The following is a 20,938-nucleotide window of genomic DNA, read 5'->3' on the forward strand; positions in this document are numbered from 1 at the left end:
CTCACACCTGATTGTCATCCCATTGATTGAAAACACCTGACTCTAATTTCACCTTCAAATTAACTGCTAATCCTAGAGGTTCACATACTTTTGCCACTCACAGATATGTAATATTGGATCATTTTCCTCAATAAATAAACAACCAAGTATTATAATTTTGTCTCATTTGTTTAACTGGGTTCTCTTTATCTACTTTTAGGACTTGTGTGAAAATCGGATGAGGTTTTAGGTCATATTTATGCAGAAATATAGAAAATTCTAAAGGGTTCACAAACTTTCAAGCACCACTGTAGTTTTGGGATTAGCAGAATAAACAGTAATTGAAAATGTCATTCGGTCTGTGCCACATTCATGTCAGTGGACCAAACACCAGTGTTGTACAGTGTCAGAGGTCCGGAGCTTTGGCGTACACTGGACCGAATTTTTATTATTTTTTTCCTTTGCAGTAATTTCTCCTTCCCTTTGTCCCTCAGGCAGGCCAGGAAAGACTTCATCACAGCCAAATATACAGAGAAGCGCTTTGCTCGGAAGAAAAGCCCAGACACTGCGTCCAGACTGCACACCTTGTGTGATGCCGTGAAGGCCCGTGACATCTTCTCCCTCATCCAGGTCTACGCTGAGGGAGTGGATCTGATGGAGCCCATTCCAATGGCCAACGGGCATGTGAGTCTTCCCTGATACTTTCTGATTGATTTAAACAAGTTCCTGGTTCAGAAATAATAAAATTAATTAGGTGAAAGGGAGGATCGTTATCTATATAGAGTTCATGTCACAGAGTCGAGTCACTTTAGTTTAGCAGGAGAATCCCATTAAGGAGGCCTGTCCACGGTGTCCATTCAGAACAGATCGTTGGATTGGATTTGAATGATCATCTCCAAAATTCCCCATATGAATCATAAAGATTCATCATACAGCATGTTATTCAGTAAAGCTCATACGAAAGATATGCAGTATTTGGGGTGAGCAATCGCTCGTCGACGCCCATGATTGGCTACTGTTGATGTGATTGACAGGCAATAGATAGCTCCCACCAAGAGAGAGAGCAATTTTGCTCTCTTGGTCTTCCAGCTACGAACAGCATTCGAATCAAGAGGATTCAAACTAGCAATCTGTCAATCATTACTTTTACATGCACAGATATTCCGGTTTTTGTCCTTATTCCGAAACAAGATAATTTTCCTACTAAGCTGTTTACATGGCTAATGAAAATGAATATTCCACTAATATTACTGTTTACATGCAGCTGTGCATACTCCAATTAACGTAAAACGCCCATGTTGGTTGGACAATGCCAGAGGTGGACAAAGTACCCAACTTCATTACTTAAGTCAAAGTACAGATCCCACTAGTCAAATGTTACTCCAATACAAGTGAAAGTTGTACAGTTAATTTTTTACTTAAAGTACTGAAGTACTTGCTTTTAAAAATACTGAAGTATTAAAAGTACATTTTCTGTCAATGCATCGTTGAATTATTGCCACAACGTTTACAAAACCTAATGCCATTACCAAGACAGAAATGTGAATTCACAAAATGAACGCATGCTGTGCCATCATGGTGGTTTAACGTTAAGCTAGCTAGTCAGTGAAACTCCACCTGACATGCTAGCAAACTCTTTTCAAACTCAAAATTATATTGGGTAGCTAACGTTACTAGAAAAGAAAGATTTCTACATTGTTTATTTGGCAAGATTATGCTAAAACCCATTTCTGAAAGGACTTCAGATAAGTTAGCATTATTCATGTTAGCGTAACTCCGTTTTTACATGCTAGCTAACAGTGTCCAAGTTAACTATGTGTTAACGTTAGCCGTGGACAAGGCAATGGCAGCTTGGCGGGCAAATCCATAGAAAGTCATGACTAACCAGACTGCATAGCTATTGCAACATTATCGCTAGCTCTAAAAGCACAGACAACTTCATTACAAGCTTTTTCTTGGAATAAAACATTTACATACCTCAATACCCTTCCGCAGGTTGGACGGCAAGTTTTTGTAGGCTGTGATGTGGTTCGTTTTAGGCAAACATTTAAAATGAAACGGATCTTTAATCCTTTCAGAAAACTGAAACATGGGTTCTAGGTAAAGCCATGGGTGCGTGCGTTCTCCAGAAGAACCGCCTCCTCCCATTCTGCCATCAACTGATCGTGTTAAATAATGCTGCTGAGAAATCACTGATCTTGATTTTATCCAGTCTATGGACGTGACCTGATCCTAGTGATTACTGATAGACTGTCTCAGTGTCACCTGCGAAAGAAACAACCATCTCATTATCTGTAGCCGCTTTATCCTGTTCTACAGGGTCGCAGGCAAGCTGGAGCCTATCCCAGCTGACTACGGGCGAAAGGTGGGGTACACCCTGGACAAGTCGCCAGGTCATCACAGAAAAGCAACCATGTTTTAGAAAAGAAAAAAACATCCACTTTCAAAGCCACTTCATAGTAGCGAGTAACGAGGACCTTGACAGAAATGTAGTGGAGTAAAAAGTACGATAGTTGCCTTTCAAATGTAGTGAAGTTAAAGTCATAAGTTTCCAAAAAAATAATACTCAAGTAAAGTACAGTACTCAAGTAAACGTCGTTTATTGCTGTCCACCTCTGGACAACGCACAGAGTTGAGTAAGAGGTTGTGTGTCGTATACTGCTGCAAAAACCCCAACTGAGAGGCTTCCATTAGGGGGAAGCCATGGCTTAATGGACAGAGAAGCAGCTTTGGGATTTAAAAGATCACCGGTTCGATTCCCTGGACCAGCAGGAATGGCTGAAGTGCCCTTGAGCAAGGCATCTAACCCCCAACTGCTTCCCAGGCTGCTCTGGATAGGTTGTACATCACTTTGGATAAGAGCAGTGTTGTAGTCAAGTCACTAAACCTCAAGTCCGAGTCCAGTCTTGATTCCCCAGTGTCCAAGTCATTAAAAAAATTTTGAGTCAAGTTTGAGAACAAGACTCCAACCGCACCATTTGACGGTGGCTGTTTTAGCACCATTAACATTAGTCTGTTCCTGAACATGACGTATGAACAGGTGAATGTGAATTCTCTTTATTAGGGAGTGTGAAGTATTCTATCAGAGATAGTTGGGAGACAGATGTAAGTGCAGAAGATGTGTTTATTAATACGAGTGAAGAGGGTAAACAATCCAGAACGGCAGGCAAAATCATCTCATCTCATTATCTCTAGCCGCTTTATCCTTCTACAGGGTCGCAGGCAAGCTGGAGCCTATCCCAGCTGACTACGGGCGAAAGGCGGGGTACACCCTGGACAAGTCGCCAGGTCATCACAGGGCTGACACATAGACACAGACAACCATTCACACTCACATTCACACCTACGGTCAATTTAGAGTCACCAGTTAACCTAACCTGCATGTCTTTGGACTGTGGGGGAAACCGGAGCACCCAGAGGAAACCCACGCGGACACGGGGAGAACATGCAAACTCCACGCAGAAAGGCCCTCGCCAGCCCCGGGGCTCGAACCCAGGACCTTCTTGCTGTGAGGCGACAGCGCTAACCACTACACCACCGTGCCGCCCAGGCAAAATCATAAAACAGTGAAACAGGCAATAGGTCGAGCGAGGCACAAACAGGCTATCGTAGACTCGACAGAATCAAAGACAAGAAACAGGAAATCAGGGATCAGGAAACCAAACAAGGAAATAACGCTCTTTAATGTGTCAGCAACGCAACTCAATACTTCGCAAAGTAAGTGCGTTTTCACAGTTTTTATATAGGTGCGCTGATTGTGCCTTAAATCCTGTGCAGGTGCAAGTCGTTTGCGGCTCGTCTGAGAGTCTATCTGATGCATGCGCCAAGGTGTGCAGGTGTGACACACTTACATGAAATTAGTACAAAAATTAATGTAGATATAAATATCTTATGCCAAATTATTATGGGGGCGGCACGGTGGTGTAGTGGTTAGCGCTGTCGCCTCACAGCAAGAAGGTCCGGGTTCGAGCCCCGTGGCCGGCGAGGGCCTTTCTGTGTGGAGTTTGCATGTTCTCCCCGTGTCCGCGTGGGTTTCCTCCGGGTGCTCCGGTTTCCCCCACAGTCCAAAGACATGCAGGTTAGGTTAACTGGTGACTCTAAATTGAGCGTAGGTGTGAATGTGAGTGTGAATGGTTGTCTGTGTCTATGTGTCAGCCCTGTGATGACCTGGCGACTTGTCCAGGGTGTACCCCGCCTTTCGCCCGTAGTCAGCTGGGATAGGCTCCAGCTTGCCTGCGACCCTGTAGAACAGGATAAAGCGGCTACAGATAATGAGATGAGAAATTATTATGGCGTGTTACAAAAAATAAAGGAAAAAAAAAAATCAGTCCTCGTCTCCAATTTAGGAGTCCGAATGCAGTTAATGCACAAGTCCAAGTCAAGTCACGAGTCCTTAAAATCAGGGCACGAGTCGGACTCGAGTACTACAAGCCTGGATAAGAGCGTCTGCTAAATGCCTGTAATGTAATGTAATATTCTGAATGTGCTGTATACATGTCCAAAGAATAATCCTAAAACCGGCTATGTCCGACATTTCTTAATCAGAAAATGTTAAATTTGTAACGAGGCCAAATTTGGACTATCCAGACGGAGTCTGCTGTTTACATGACCCGTATCAAATTCTGAATATTGTCATATTTGGAATAATAGTGGAATATTATTGTGCATGTAAACGTGAATAGGAGGCGATTTGTTTTACTGACATTCTATTATACATTCATTGAAAGTGTTTTAGCTTTTTCTATATGCTGTTGGTATTACTCCATTACTGTACAGGATAGGAACCGCCTGCATAATATTGTCAAGGTGTGTTCTAAGATTATTGGACTTCCTGCTCGCCACCTGAATACTGTGTATGAGCAGCAGGCTAGCGGCCTGGCTCATTGAATTCTTAAGGACTCGACTCATGCTTTGTTCCCGGCATTTGAGCAGCTGCCATCTGGTCGCAGGTTCCACTGTCCGGCCTGTGAGACCCAGAGGAGGAGAGTGACCTTTGTTCCAAGTGTTATTCTCCTCCTGAACTCTAAGAAGTCTAAGACAGTTACAATAACTTAAGTCTTCTGTACTGTGGCAGATCACAGAATCCAGGGACACATGTCGGCCCGGGAGCATTTTGAGTTATTGACAGATTCAGAAAGTACAGTTTCTAAGCTTTCCAATGATGCCTTCCATGTGGAGATCTGACAATATTTGAAGAATGTGTGGCCTTTTGAAAGTGTATACTTCTTAAAACAGAAAAGGGAGAAAATTGCCCTCAAAGTTTTCCATCTCAGCTACTCTGGGTGTAGGGCGGGCACATAATGGTGCTCATTTGCATGACATTAAGGAAAGCTCTACCCCCTACGAGCTAGCACGATACTACTTTCATGTAAACAAAGATCACCACGTCAATTTTCCTTCCATGCAAAGTATGCCCAACACAATTATGAAGTACAAAAATAAGTCCTAAAGTATACTTTAACGTTTTGTGGTTGAAAAATTACTCACACCATAAGAAAGAAAGATAGCACGATGATGACACAACTAACACAACACTAGTTTCATGTAAAGCCTCGGTCACAACCGGCCGTACCGTGCTCCTACGGCCGGTCTACACGCAAAAAACGCAAGAAACACACGGAGAGCGCGCATGAAACGCACGAGAGCGCGCGTGTGAAAAGTGCGAGAGCGCGCGTATGATGTGCTGATTTTCGAGCCGCAGACTGGCTGCAGAGGTTCTTTGTCATGTCAAACAAACTCTACGGGCGCTTACGTTTTTTTCAGGTTGCAAGACAAACTTACGGCCAACGCGTGTCTTTCTCCGTGAACAAAAAAAAAACGCAGCGATTTGGGAAACGCCAAAAATCACACGGCCAAAAAATCATACGTCCGGTTGTGACCTAGGCTTAACCAAACCACAACACTCTCCGTTACATGCAAAAATAACCACACAGCCTTAGATTAATAAACTTACCCCATCAGAAAGAGAAACGGCGCCTTGCACACACCAATGCCTCCGATGGAATAATGTAGTCCTAGAACGGTCCGTGTATCATCCGATCATTCAAGTATTCCATTCAACCTGGAAAACGAGGTTGCGTTTTTTTTTTTTGCTAGAAACGGTGATCTCCGATGTAAATACCGTGTGTCTGTTTGCTTCGCGGTGTTTCAGCTCCTCTGCGCTCTGTTTAGTAACTCATTCCATAGTGAAATCACACGCCTGTATGCAGTTAAGTAGCCATGCGCTCAACTCGGATCAGACAGCTGATTCGTGGAAAAAAAAACAAATGACTTAAATCATCATGTGAATGGCCCATATGGTAATTTACCCACACCCCCCCAGCAGGCTACAGTCCTGACAAAAACGAGACAATTTGCAACAAAAAATGTATGCTTTTCCAACAAAACAATCTATTATCTGAAATACTGATTGCATTCTTCAAGATCTCAACTTGCACATGATGGAAAAAAACAAAAATCACAAATTTCGAAAAAAAAAATGCTTCTTTTGCGATTATCTCGGATTCGTTTCGGCCGACGTTTGTCCCTGGATTCGGTGAGGGGTCAGGTCGCAGGTTCCGCGGTCCGGCCTGTAAGACCCAGAGGAGGAGAGCAACCTTTGTTCCAAGTGTTATTCTCCTCCTGAACTCTAAGAAGTCTAAGACAGTTACAATAACTTAAGTCTTCTGTACATATACTCTAGTGCAATATCACATGTCCTGATGTGAAATATTACAATATCACCTTGTCACTTTAACTACAATGTCACTCTAATCATACTGTCATTTTAATTTTATCCGTGCTTCATTTTATTTATTTGCCATATTTTATCTGCTGCTTTGCTTTTTTTTTTTTTACTTTGTTACTGGCAGCAGGCCTGACATTGTACATTGTACATAATACGCTGTTTGTTTGTTTTTTGCCCACCCATTTTTGTGATTTTATTCTTTTTGTGATTTTATTTTCTTGCTCTTATTTTAATGTACCGCTCTTCGCCCTTCTAATTGCCCTTCGGGGATAAAGTTTTGTCTGTCTGATCCTTGGCCGTATTCTCCATGGTTCTTCGTTGGTCTAATTGTTCATGGAAGGTTGTTGATTTGAACTAATGCACACTTTCTCTCTCTCTCTCTCTCTCTCTCTCTCTCTCTCTCTCTCTCTCTCTCTCTCTGTGCTTCTGTACTGCTTATATTACAGCAAAACTTTGTGTTTAAATGATTAATAGGGAGAATGTTCTGTCTGAGCGTCAGTATGTTAGTCACTCAGTAAGAGATCATTACGAGTTGTATTTTTTTTTACTTTATTGTTTTCAGCAGATGGGAGAGATAGATGCTGTCATACATAAAATTGCTGAAAAATATCCTCAAAGTTTTGGAAAATAAAAAATGCAAAAGAGCCTAGGAACTCTGCAGGAGCCTAGGAACTCTGCAGGATATTTAAGTGAAATGCTTTCTGAGGTTTTTTTTTTTTTTTTCTTGCAGGAACATGGAGAGACAGCCCTGCATCTTGCAGTGAGGCTGGTCGACAGAACCTCGCTACATATCGTAGACTTCCTCACTCAAAACAGGTAATGGCCTCGAGACCCACACATGCTCGGTTTTATTTTTCCATTAGCAGATTAAATGCTGTAGCCTACGGATCGCTCCTTCCTGTTGTTTTAGCCCTAAAGAGTTGTTGTTCTCATATTTATGATACTCAAAGTAGTGCATTGCGTCGACTGACTGAACCTTGTTGTTTGCTTTCAAGTGTGAATCTGGACAAGCAGACGGCAAAAGGAAGCACGGCGCTGCATTACTGCTGTCTTACGGACAACAGCGAGTGTCTCAAACTGCTCCTAAGAGGCAAAGCTTCCATAGATATTGGTAAGAAACCATCAGCTGAGTGTGTAATTAGTGCTGCCTCCTTTTCCTTTCCATCATCTTCGCTTTGAGAAACATTTCCTATGTTTCTGTTCATGTTTTGTTTTACTTAGCTTCATTCTTTCACATTCTTCTACTTGGGCTGTTTTGAAAGCTGGATGTGGTGATAAGAGACAGGATTTGCGTCTGGCATTATCCCCAGTGTTGTCAGTGGGAATTGAGTTAATTAACGCTCTTCTAGTGAACGGCGCAAACAAAAGAGTCGAGCCAGAACCAGTGCGGCATGGCACTCTGTGTGTATGCTGTCTTTTTGGGGACCAAATGTCCCCTTTGTTTCATCATGAAGACATAAAAAAAAAAAAGTGTGATGTGAGGACATTTTGTTGGTCATCATCATGAAACTTTTATATTTTAGTAATCAGAAAGATTTGACTTGATTTACTTTGATTACGTTGAGCTACAATAACACAGTTTGGTGCAAAACTATTTCAATTATTCCACAAAATTGAGTCGTACATGAGTTGATAGCCAACAAGACGCGTAGCGCTGAATTGGCTATAAGCCATGTACGATGAGATTGGATTCACTGGATTCACATTCACTGGATTTTGAGAAACAGAGCATTTTTATTTTTATTTTTTTGCAAATTTGATAAATAACTTTATACAAAATGTCTGACAAAACCATTTCCGCTTAGAATGTAAACAAACCGGCGAAATGATGGCAGCAATTTGTGAAAATGCTGTAATAATGATTCTTGAAAAAAAAAATGTTCTTATCAAATAATTTTATTCAATATTTTGTTGGGCTTTTTTTTTTTTTCTTTTTTTGGGGGGGCTTTTGGCGGTTGGCAAACCAACTTAAAGGTGCATTACTGCCACCAACTGGGCTGGAGTGTGGAACAGGAGCTTTTGGGGGGTGGACTTTTAAATACTTGATGATAATTTTAGGGAGTTTGTTTTTGAGTAGAGTTTTTATTTCATCCTCGGTTAGTTCAGCAACACGCTCTGCCATTTTGTTTTTCTCTACTCACAATATATGAGCTGATAGCCTAGTAGTAGAGTAGTTTGGGCGGCACGGTGGTGTAGTGGTTAGCACTGTCGCCTCACAGCAAGAAGGTTCCGGGTTCGAACCTCACGGCCGACAGGGGCCTTTCTGTGTGGAGTTTGCATGTTCTCCCCGTGTCCGCGTGGGTTTCCTCCGGGTGCTCCGGTTTCCCCCACAGTTTAAAGACATGCAGATTCGGTACAATGGGGCCACTGTAATTGGCGCAAGCTGTTGTAGTTTCCCATGCCATGATGTATGTACATATACATATATATATATATATATATATATATAGATCTTCCTATGGCAAAAGCTAAATAAATAAATAAATAAAAGTAACCAATCAGAGTGCGCGATTGCTCACATCCAGTGAATGTGGATAAAATGATAGTGTGTAGGAGGAAAGCAAAGAAGAAATCCCCTTCTATTTTACTTCAGCCTGCCAATGTGGATTCTTTAGTGCTGATCATGAGACTTCAGAGTATAAAACTGTAAAAGTATTGAATACTGTGTGCAGCTAACGAGGCGGGTGAAACCCCACTGGACATTGCCAGGCGACTCAAACATCTGCAGTGTGAAGAGTTGGTGAGTCGTGATCACGGTGTTTAACACCACATATGGCTTAACGGAATAGCTTCTCAGCTGGACAGTACAGAGGTTAAGTACACTGTCTGTGTGTTCTGAGTGCAGCTAAACCAGGCGCTCGCTGGCAAGTTTAATGCACATGTGCATGTTGAATATGAGTGGCGGCTACAGCATGAAGACCTAGACGAGAGTGATGAAGATTTGGATGAGAAGGTACCCCCGTATTTCTCTAGTCCAGGAGTTGGCTAACGTTTTGCTGTCATGGATCCCATTCAGTGGAAATATATACATGTATATGTACACATGTGTATATGTATGTGTCACAGCACAAATTCAATATGAGTCAAAGCTATAATAATTCATATTATACAAATGCCTACCAGTAAAAGGTATTAGAGTTTTTTCCCTGATCCTTTCATAGTTTCATAGAAACTCAAGCCACTGTGACCCTGTGTTAAAAATGTAGATTCAGAAACCCAGTTTTTCTAGTTTGGTGAAAATGGCTGCTAGATTGAGTTGACATCATTTTGTTCTTGTTTTTAATTTGTAGTTTTAAGTTAGATCAGGAAATGAATGACTTTGTGTAACATAGCTTCACCAGTCAAATAAGCTTAGAATTATAATAAATAAATAAAACTGTTAGAACAAGAGGACAAGGAATTTAGATTTGTACATATCTATATATAACTGTAAAACTGCTGAAGTGTGTGTGGCTGCTAATAACATGAATGTTTTTATGACTTGTGGTCTTTCCATGTCCAGTCCAGTCCCCTGCGGCGAGAGGAGAGGCCGGTCAGTTGTTACACACCTGGCAGCTCAGTGATGCAGCCCAGTATAGCCAGTCTGTCCAAGGACAAACAGCAGCGCTGCTACGTCCCAAACCTGGTCAACAATGAGACGTATGGGACCATCGTCAACACCAGCCCCTCCAGTGGGGTCCTATCCACCCCCGCACCTCCACTGCCTCCCAGAAATATCGGTACCTTCTATTGAGCTTCTACTCACTTTGTTATCCTTCTTAAGAAATTGTTGTCTCGCCTCGAATATTTTAATTAGGCGTAAACTGAGCCCTTGCTTTTTCATTTTTGAGCCAACCCTGATATCTGAGCTCTGAGTCCTGGACGATCCTGATCCACTCCTGATACTGATGTTCTTTTTATAGCACTTTCAAACCTTTTAGTCTGTTTGCTGAGTCCAAATCAGAGTGAAAATTGGATTCTGTTAGCTTTTGTTTTCAAGTCCTGCAAAACTCGGCAGTCAGAATGCTCAAAAACACATGTTCACATTGGTGTATACGTCAGTGTATCAGAACAGAAAACATTATATCAGCTCTAATAATAGTCCCATGTTTCAGGTCAGAATTGGCTCTTCTCCCAAACTCAATACCAGATTGGAACAACTCGCCTGCCTGCATCAGGTGAAAGGGGGAAAAAAATTATCTATCCATCCAGCCATTATCCATAACTACTTATCCTGTACAGGGTTGCGGGGAAGCTGGAGCCTATCCCAGCTGACTACGGGCGAAAGGCGGGGTACACCCTGGACAAGTCGCCAGGTCATCACAGGGCTGACACATAGACACAGACAACCATTCACACTCTCATTCACACCTACGCTCAATTTAGAGTCACCAGTTAACCTAACCTGCATGTCTTTGGACTGTGGGGGAAACCGGAGCACCCGGAGGAAACCCACGCGGACACGGGGAGAACATGCAAACTCCACACAGAAAGGCCCTCGTCAGCCACTGGGCTCAAACCCAAGACCTTCTTGCTGTGAGGCAACGGTGCTAACCACTACGCCACCGTATATAATTTTTTTTCCTCAGTATATTTTGTGCATACACACTGATCAGCCCTAACATTATGACCACTGACAGGTGAAGTGAATAACATTTGATTATTTCATTACAGTGGCACCTGTCATGGGGTGGGATATATTAGGCAGCAAGAAAACAGTCATTTCTTGAAGTTGATGTGTTGGAAGCAGGAAAAAAGCAGGGAAAGCGTAAGGGACAAATTGTGATGACTAGATAACTGGGTCTGAGCATCTCCAAACTGGCACATCGTGTGGGGTGTTCCCAGTATGCAGTGGTTAATACCTACTAAAAGTGGTCCAAGGAAGGACAACTGGTGAACTGGCAAGAGGTGTTGAAGGCTAGCCCATATGGTCCAATCCCCACAGAAGCACTACCGTAGAACAAACTGCTGAAAAAGTTCATGCGGGCTAAAATGGAATGGTGCCAACATTAACTTTTTCACCAGTTTGTCATTTAAAATGTCCTGGTATTTCGTGGAGTCCATGATGCCATGTATCCTAACAAGGTGTCCATGGCCTTTGGAGTTGTAGTTGTGTTTCTCAAACTTCAAGCGTTTACGTTTGTGGTTAACTGATATAAAAGGCTTTTTTTTCTGGCATACCTTCCAAATGATCTGCTGGCATGGAGGTGGCATCTGATGGTGGTTTTGGAGACTTTGAAACTCTAAGATTTTACTTTTTCTTGTAATTCATCAACAGTGATCCTTGGGGATTGTTTTGCTTCTCTTACCATCCTTATCACTGTACATGGGGGCAAAATAAACTTGGGTCCTCTTCCAGGAAAGCTTGTAACAGTTCCCATTGGTGTTCACTTTTTTAATTATTGTCCTAACAGGAGAAATGGACGTTTTCAGGCAAGTAGCTATTTTCTTTTATAACCATTCCCTGACTTATGAAGGTCAACACACTTCTCCCTCATATGGTTTGTTTGTTCTCTTATCTTTCCCATTTTGATGGATGACTAAAAGAATTTGGCCTCTGTGTCACCTCATATTTGTTCCCCAGTTAATCAGGAAGTCATGGATTACAGCTTGAAAGTTCCTACACACTTCAATCAACTCAAAAATGTGCAATTTAAATGGGAAACATGCTTCAGTTCCATTGCGTTCGCGATAATTTCCAGAGGTGCCAATAATAGTGGTACGTGTTTTTGTTAAAAATAATTATTTCTTGATGAGGGATTTGTTTTTCTCTGAATAAATTTATTTCAATTAAAAGTTGGATTTTTCTTATTTTTTCAGTGTGAGATGAAGCTACTTCACCAAAATGTGCATTTTTTTTCTGAAGTCTTTTGCTAATCTTTATAAGGGGTGCCAGTAATCGTGGAGGGAACTGTACATATCGTTTAAGCTACTTTACTTGATGTACGGTTATAATAAAATGCGGCTGAAAGGTTACAAGCCGTAGCTGCATATTAAACAGCAGAGAAAGATGAATGACTCAACACAAGCTTTAAGTGCCCAACATCCTTTCAACAGTGTCTCACATTATCAAGGCCAGTATTTTAACAATTCCCATTTAAGCAAGACTGTTGATCTCAGATCAGGTTTTACCTTTTATCCTCGTGTATAAGCTTATCCAGATTTATTGGCACGCTTGACTGAAAGAATACTGAAAACTCTCGCTGACTTAGCAGTTTTCAGTTACTGAGAGTCTTTTTGTAGGGCTGTGTATGTGGTTTATTTATATTTCAGTACTGTTGCAGCATCATATACTGTATACGGTAACAAAACAGTCAAAAGTTTGGACACACCGACTCATTCATCGGATTTTCTGTATTTTGACTATTTTCTACATTGTAGAACGATACTGAAGACATCAAAATCTATGAAATAACACATGGAACATGTATGGAATTATGTAGCAAACACAAAATGTGGGGCGGCACGGTGGTGTAGTGGTTAGCGCTGTCGCCTCACAGCAAGAAGGTCCGGGTTCGAGCCCCGTGGCCGGCGAGGGCCTTTCTGTGCGGAGTTTGCATGTTCTCCCCGTGTCCGCGTGGGTTTCCTCCAGGTGCTCCGGTTTCCCCCACAGTCCAAAGACATGCAGGTTAGGTTAACTGGTGACTCTAAATTGACCGCAGGTGTGAATGTGAGTGTGAATGGTTGTCTGTGTCTATGTGTCAGCCCTGTGATGACCTGGCGACTTGTCCAGGGTGTACCCCGCCTTTCGCCCGTAGTCAGCTGGGATAGGCTCCAGCTTGCCTGCGACCCTGTAGAACAGGATAAAGCGGCTAGAGATAATGAGATGAGACAAAAAACGTTTCATATTTTACATTCTTCAGCGTAGCCACAGTTTACCTTGACGCTTTACACGCTATTGGCATCATCTTAACCAGCTTCATGAGGTAGTCACCTGGAACGCTTTTCAATTAACAGGTGCCTCGTCAAAAGTTAATTTGTGCAATTTCTTGCCTTCTTAATGCGTTTGAGATCAAATAGTAAATAATAAGAATACAGTATTCCACAACTGTAATAATCCATATTATGGTAAGAACTGCTCAACTAAGTAAAGAGAAACGACATCCATCATTACTTTAAAACATGAAGTGCGTCTTAATTAATAAAAATAAAGAAAAAAACCACTGAATTAGACTTTACTTCAGCTTGTCTCTTATTGTGTGCAGGACTGAGTCTCTTCGCTGCCTTGACGTGATTTATTTCACACTGTGGCATTGTGCCATGTTCTCCCAGACTAACATAATTAAGGCTTGGAGCTGAGCCACAGCTCAGAAAAAGAATCGACCCGGAACTTTGTCTTCCTCTTGATGGGGGGAAAAAAAGCAGCCTCTTCTGGGGTGTGGGGAAGCTGTGTAAACTTTGTTTCAGTCTGAATGTCCAACATCTCTCTGGTTTTCTCTCTGATCTCGATAGGGCAGCTGACTGGTCACAGCGGAGGTCTCCAGGGTTCTCCAGCATGGAAGCCTGGCTCCATAGATCTCTCAGGCAGGCAGAGATCCTCCTCAGATCCTCCTAACATGCATCCGCCTGTTCCACCCATGCGAGTCACTTCATCCTCCTGTGAGTCTGTGCTGCATGGAGTAACACAATTAAAAGATGCGCACGCACAAAGAAAACCCCAGTGTCATTTCAAGATTGGCAGCAGATGTTGCTTTTTTTTTTTTTTAAACCATAAGTTACACAGTCTCATTTCACCTTGAGAGTAATTTACACTTGGATTAAAAATAAACCTTGAAGTGTGCCATTGCTATACGTTTATGGTACATTGCACCTCTAATGCTGTGCTCTCTGCAGTCATAGCGCCGGCCGCTCCGTCTCCTCCTGTATCTAAACCTGCCAGTGTGATGGAGGCCATGACCATGCAGAGCAAAACCGGACAAGTGCCTCAGGGCCAGAGCATTAACAGGGGTACCGCTACAAGGTCAGAATTGTCATACACACTCACACCATGGGAGCTTTCCAAATACTGTTTCTATCACAACTGTCCAAAACTGTAAAATCAGCTGAAGAATTTGCCTTAAAGCTCGTATCACGCAGTTTTACAAGTAGCTTCTTACTGTTACGGGTTGTTTTACAATCAGGGTACAAAGTTTGTGTCACGGGTCCAAAATTCAAATTGATTCAAACTGGTTCTTGTAGCAGTTTTTAAGTGAAGGACAAGTTAAAGAACAGATTTCAGGTAATTTTTTGACGTGTGTGTATGGTAGTTTTGTGTAATCTGCTATAAGATAAAGAAGATGAAGTGTAGCTTTAAGCAGGGCTGGGAGAAACAAATGAAGTGATTCTCGGAGAGGACTTTTTTTTTTTTTTTGACAATTCAGAATCCACTACTTCCATAGCGCTTTTAAATATAAGGCTGTAAGCTTTGTGTTAGTTGTCTCTAATATTTATGTCCCAATATCTTGACCACATTTTAGGATGAAAATAATCATTTTAGATATGTTATTTTATATTGAAAAATGAGCTGTCTCGGAGAGGACATTTTTTTTGACACAATTACATACTAATTTGATCAAAATAGTCTGAAAACTTACTGGCATTCAACATTAAAACTTAACTATGTTTCCAATGATATGGAACCAAATATGTGTTTTATGGTATAAAGAATGATGTAAGTGCATCCCTTTTGGAGCTACCTGTGGTCAAAAAAGCACTTTTTCTAAATGACACGAGTAATTTTGCTAAATATGACATATATTGCCATACATTCACCAAAAATAACCTTATCACCAATTTTTTTTTTGCATGGTAAATAGAGCTATCACAGGGCTACAATAATAAACAACCAAGTTTATTTAGTCAAGCCTTTTGATATTGAAGAAAAGTGTTAAATGTGATTTTTAGCTTGCGTACCCTGATTGTAAAACAACCCTTAACTAGATCACCAACGGCAATAGAAAGAACACTGGATTTCTTTTCAGTTAAAAAAAAAAATCTGAATGTTTGTTTTGCTGTTTTTTCTGGCTGATGCAGTACGATATTCTGTACAGGTGAGGACAAAATTGGTAAATGCTTATTACTGAATGACACATTTTTATATAACGACTAAGTTTTAGTCTCACAAGTAGTTTTTTTTAGCTCATCCGGCTTCAGGCCAGGCCGGATGAGCTTATGCGATCACGCATCGTCTATCGTCGTCCATCCATAATTTACAAAAATCGCTACTCCTCCTACGGGATTGATCGGATTTTGATCAAACTCACTTAGTGTTCCCCAGGTAGGTGTGTATAAAAGTTGTCAAGATGGTGGCACCACCAGTCATATTTACGATTTTATGGGCGTCTTGGCCGGTATGAGCTACAGCCTGCCCATCCATCCAATCAATCAATCAATCAATCAATCAATCAATCAATCAATCATGTTGTCAGGGACGTCAGTCCTTCTGATATATGACTGTTGAGTTTGTTTCTTTGTTTTAGTACATTTGCCATCTGGTTTCTTTTACTGCAGTTTCCACAGCAATCAAGATTAGTCATGTGTGTTACCTTGAGTTAGTAAAAGTCTCCGCTAGCTTAAACTCCAAAATATTCTTTCAAGAGTAATTTTTCGATAAAAACATCCATACAGAAATGTTTACATTATGTTTACCCTTCAGAATTTTGACTACGTTGCCTACTTTGTATTCGTAACTACAGTAAACACTCTATACTAAACACACATCAGAAATGAACACCTCTACATGCACATACAAGTACTGACTAAATATTTGCAAACTCCGTTTATTCTCTCTATATTAGCGTATCCCTCACTGCTCTTAATGACAAAATAAGGCTAAACCAGAATCGGAGTTAGACGGTGCCGAAGGCAATGAGGCTCTTTTACTGGAAATGTCTTTGTCGCCCATCAGTGAGCACAAGGGTCACTTTGCACATATACGGTATAATGCAAAATCTGTGGAAAAGGCCTACAGGGAACTGCGGCTTTGTACAGGTCATTAATTCCTGTTCAAGGTCTTTTTCCAAGCACATACAGGAGATGTAGAGAAGTAAGCCAAATAGTGTGCTAAGTAGGGCTTCACTATACACTGCAAAAAATAAAAATCTTAGGAAGTTTGTCTATTTTCAAGTCAAAACATCTAGCCACCCTTATTATAAGACATAATTGCCCAACAAGGAAAACCTCATTTAGCTAGAAAGGCTAGTTTTTAGACAGTCCATCTTGAAAATCTTGTATAGACAAAATGTCTTGGAAAAAGTCTTATTTGGAGCACCTTTGAAAATAAAACAAGTTTTTTTTTTTAAAACAAGTAAGTACATTTTGGACATTTGTCAAATGCAGTTCATTTTGTTTCAAGAAAAAAAAACAAAGTATGCTTGTTTTGGGAATAAATGAACTTTACTGAAATCTTTGAATCTCATCTCATTATCTCTAGCCACTTTATCCTTCTACAGGGTCGCAGGCAAGCTGGAGCCTATCCCAGCTGACTATGGGCGAAAGGCGGGGTACACCCTGGACAAGTCGCCAGGTCATCACAGGGCTGACACATAGACACAGACAACCATTCACACTCACATTCACACCTACGGTCAATTTAGAGTCACCAGTTAACCTAACCTGCATGTCTTTGGACTGTGGGGGAAACCGGAGCACCCGGAGGAAACCCACGCGGACACGGGGAGAACATGCAAACTCCACACAGAAAGGCCCTCGCCGGCCACGGGGCTCGAACCCGGACCTTCTTGCTGTGAGGCGACAGCGCTAACCACTACACCACCGTGCCGCCTTAATCTTTGAATCTTTCATTACAATTCGACTCCACCTTACATATCCTAAGTTTACTGCGACTGTTTTCTCAGTCATTCAGAGTGAGCTCCTTCTAGATGCTGTACGGTACATACTCTAGACCAGACAAGTGCCTTCAAAAAGGCTATGAGTGAGTGGAGGGCGTTTTAGTGAGGTCTTTTTGGAATGCTGTGAGTTAAGTTCAGTGTTTTTTGGTTTTTTTTGATTGGTTGGTTGGGGGTTTTTTTGTGCCTGATCTTGTAAACCCCTCGTACACATGAATAGTCAGTGCCCCCAAAATGCACTGTTGCTTTGGCGTTGTGTAAGCACTGTAAGTCAAAATGCGTAGACTTTTTTTTTTTTTTTGGTGCCTGAGGTCCTGGGGAAGTGGAATCTTAAGAGATGTTTTAATGTTTGAATGTTGAAATGGGGAAAAAAAAAATAAACTTGTTGCAATGCTACACGTGTCGTCAACTTGATTCAAGATAGTCTCTGGTCTCATATCTAGAGTATTTTACTAATTACAGGTCACAAAAGGAGAATCTTTTAAGCTAGCAATGCTTAGTTGTAGAATTTAACAATCCTAATATTAGTATATTTATCTTAAATTCAGTTTTTACTGCTAAGACTTTGTCATGAATTTAAGTGAAATACCCTTAAAATGAAATAAATACGATCTTGTTATAAGAACTATTTTGATTACTTTGAGTTAATCAGAGCTCGCATAATAAGTTCCCCAATCTTATTTTGGAATTATTTCATCTAAAAACAGGTTAGATTTTTCATCTTACTTTAAGAAATCTTACCAAGTCAAATTTGACTAGTTCCATTGGCAGATTTTTTTCACCTGATTCAAGCAAATATGCTTTGTTTTAATCTTTTATTTCTTATTTTTGAAAGGCCATTTTTTGCAGTGTAGTGATGATGATCACTAAATAGTGTTGATAATTCTGACTAAATCAACGCTAGCTGACAGATTAAAGGTTAAAAAAAAAAAGCAGTGGCGCTGTTTGTCGGCGTGGTTTAGGTGCACTTGTTGCCTCGGTGTTTAGTGTCACTATAAATCAACACAGTCAACCTGACTGATCACCGTTATCCTATAATGAAAGAAACATTTCTATCCTGATGGGAGGGGTTTCTTCGAGGATGACCCCGCCCCATCCACAGTTCACGAGGGCTCATTACAATGTTTTGTTGAGGACTGAAAAGATGTAAATTATATTCTATGAGCCTCACAGTAAGCAGATTTCAACCCAGTTGAACACCTAGGGGAGATGTTGTGCTGGAGTGAGGTATTAGTCAGCACTCTCCAACATCATCGGTTGAGAGAATATCTTTTGGAAGAATGATTTTCTTTCATCCATCCATCCATCCATCCATCCATCCAGTACAGTTCCAGAAACGTATGATGCGTCTTGGTGGCCTAACGACTGAATTAAGTCACTTTGTGTTGTTTTTTTTTCCTTTAATCTGTTACCCGTCTGTTTACTGTTCATGTTTGAATCAAATAAGGCTGTTCCTTAGTTACCACTGTGTCAATAAACCTGTTTCCGCAATAGTTAACTGTAGAGCTGGCGTACCTTCTCTAGTCATCTTTAGCTTAAAGCACCAGCGTCAGTAAAAACGGTCTCCATTTATCAGTTAGTGCATTGAAGCCTGGCTCACCGATATTTCAGTCGATTTATTTAATTGTTTGAGCCTGATGTTTCCCTCAGCTGTGTGTGTGAATGTAGGAAAAGCAGTGGTCCAAAGAATCCCTGTAATAAAGTAAGGTTTTTTTTGTTTTTTTGTTTTCTTCTCCCTCAGCTCGGACAAAAGCTACAGCAAGGGGCCCCCAGCGCGCTCGGACACCGCAGAGAGACCAGGTAGATGTCAAAGAAACGGCTTAATCTGTGAGTTGATGATGATTTGAGTATGAAATCGGTTGTACCTCTTTAGTACAGTTTGAATAAAGGGTGTAGGAGCCTCAAGAATCGAGTTGCTTGAGGTTTTACTATGTTGGATATGCTTTGTTTTCACTGCGATGTCATTTCCTGTGTTTTGATGAGCAGCAAAGGAAGTTCCTGGATGCCCTCAGAGCACAAGTGGTCAGTCTCTGGCTCCTGGCCACGTACCCAGGAAAACATACCCAGTAAGTTCCATCATATCAGGAGGAAATGCCTGAATCTGGAGTGATTCAGTTGTAAACAGATGATTCCATGTGTGCAATGAAGAACGGATTATATATGTTTATTCCGCACATTGTGTGTGTGTATCAGAAGCAGAAGCCAAAAAGGGTGAAGGCCATCTATAACTGCGTGGCCGATAACCCTGATGAGCTGACGTTCACTGAAGGCGAGGTGATCATTGTAGACGGGGAAGAGGACCAGGAGTGGTGGGTGAGTCCGTGTGTGTGTGAGAGGAAGAACTGGCCTTTATAAGCAAGTAGGAAGGATGAAAGCGGTCAGGATTTAGAACAGAATGTGCAAGAAATAGAGGGGAGATAGAGACTTTATCAACATCCAGTTGCCATGGTGGCCTGGACACATGCGATGACCTCATTCTTTCCTTTTGGTTGTGGGAATGCAGACCAGCTGCTGTTTGCCTTTCTTCATATCTTAGTTCCACTGGCTGCATTTAATCTTTAAAACTCCACAGAGCCTCATCAACAGCACACCCAGATCATCATCATCATCATCCAACATTTCAGTTGTGTACAGATGTGCTTCAGAGCGTTTGGGAAATACTGTATATTACCATGCTGCGCTCATGTTATTGTTTATCAGAATTCGCGCTGTGCACATGTTTAGTACAGGAAGTGAACAAGAGGTCATTTGTTTCCAGTGGAAATACCACAAAGCTCTTGACTACATTGGACTTTGTATAAGCCCTGCTCTGTGTTAAAGCATTACACTGAGGGGAAACAAATCTAGTTTCCTCTTCTAGGATCACTGTAAATGTATTAAACAGGGTCTTCAAGTCTTAGAAAAAGTCCTAATTTCTCTGAATTACATTTTATGAATTCAATTCCCAACTGTTATGTTGTGTTAAATTTGAATTTTAAAGTCTTAGATTTTAGGCTTTGTGCCATGTGTTGCATGTCCTTTTTAAAAATTTTTTTATTTTTTTAATGTGAGTCTGTTTTGCAAACATTTGAGATCGCATTATGCACTCTGCTTAACACAGGGTCTTTCATGTTAGAAAGGCTCGTACCGTAAACTGAGGCCAGCATTAGCTTCCTGCTTTTGAGTTAGCACATGTCCATTTAAGTTATTCCACGAAATCAAGTCGTACATGAGCCGACAGCCGATGAGGTGCGTAGCGCCGAGTTGGCTATAAGCCATGTACGACGAGATTGAATGGAATAACTGTTTTATTCTATTCACATTCACTGGATTTTGAGAAACAGAGCATTTTTTTTATTTTATATTTTGCAAATTTGATAAATAAAAACTTTACAAAACGTCCGACAAAATCATTTCCGCTTAGAATGTAAACAAACTGGAGAAATGA

The 20,938-nt window shown here is 41.2% G+C and overlaps 2 protein-coding genes across 3 annotated transcripts in view; one reads left to right on the forward strand and one right to left on the reverse strand.

Annotated features, from left to right (window-relative positions):
- Positions 1 to 20,938, forward strand: part of asap2a (ArfGAP with SH3 domain, ankyrin repeat and PH domain 2a) — a 157,440-nt gene that overhangs the window by 127,467 nt on the left and 9,035 nt on the right. Inside the window, exons 17-27 of one of the 2 annotated variants that reach the window (XM_060934099.1) lie at positions 474 to 663; positions 7,437 to 7,522; positions 7,702 to 7,817; positions 9,379 to 9,446; positions 9,552 to 9,659; positions 10,209 to 10,425; positions 14,138 to 14,284; positions 14,519 to 14,645; positions 19,253 to 19,338; positions 19,498 to 19,577; positions 19,705 to 19,824. In XM_060934099.1, the coding sequence (XP_060790082.1) occupies positions 474 to 663; positions 7,437 to 7,522; positions 7,702 to 7,817; positions 9,379 to 9,446; positions 9,552 to 9,659; positions 10,209 to 10,425; positions 14,138 to 14,284; positions 14,519 to 14,645; positions 19,253 to 19,338; positions 19,498 to 19,577; positions 19,705 to 19,824 (1,345 nt within the window). The remainder of the gene's footprint in view (positions 1 to 473; positions 664 to 7,436; positions 7,523 to 7,701; positions 7,818 to 9,378; positions 9,447 to 9,551; positions 9,660 to 10,208; positions 10,426 to 14,137; positions 14,285 to 14,518; positions 14,646 to 19,252; positions 19,339 to 19,497; positions 19,578 to 19,704; positions 19,825 to 20,938) is intronic. The other variant, XM_060934101.1, reaches the window with a different exon arrangement.
- Positions 13,456 to 20,938, reverse strand: part of itgb1bp1 (integrin beta 1 binding protein 1) — a 33,220-nt gene continuing 25,737 nt past the window's right edge. Inside the window, exon 7 of the mRNA XM_060934106.1 lies at positions 13,456 to 14,295. Coding sequence (XP_060790089.1) covers positions 14,275 to 14,295 — 21 coding nt within the window. The 3' untranslated portion in view covers positions 13,456 to 14,274. The remainder of the gene's footprint in view (positions 14,296 to 20,938) is intronic.

This window comes from Neoarius graeffei, chromosome 11, assembly GCF_027579695.1.
Source record: "Neoarius graeffei isolate fNeoGra1 chromosome 11, fNeoGra1.pri, whole genome shotgun sequence".
Classification (NCBI taxonomy): domain Eukaryota; kingdom Metazoa; phylum Chordata; class Actinopteri; order Siluriformes; family Ariidae; genus Neoarius; species Neoarius graeffei.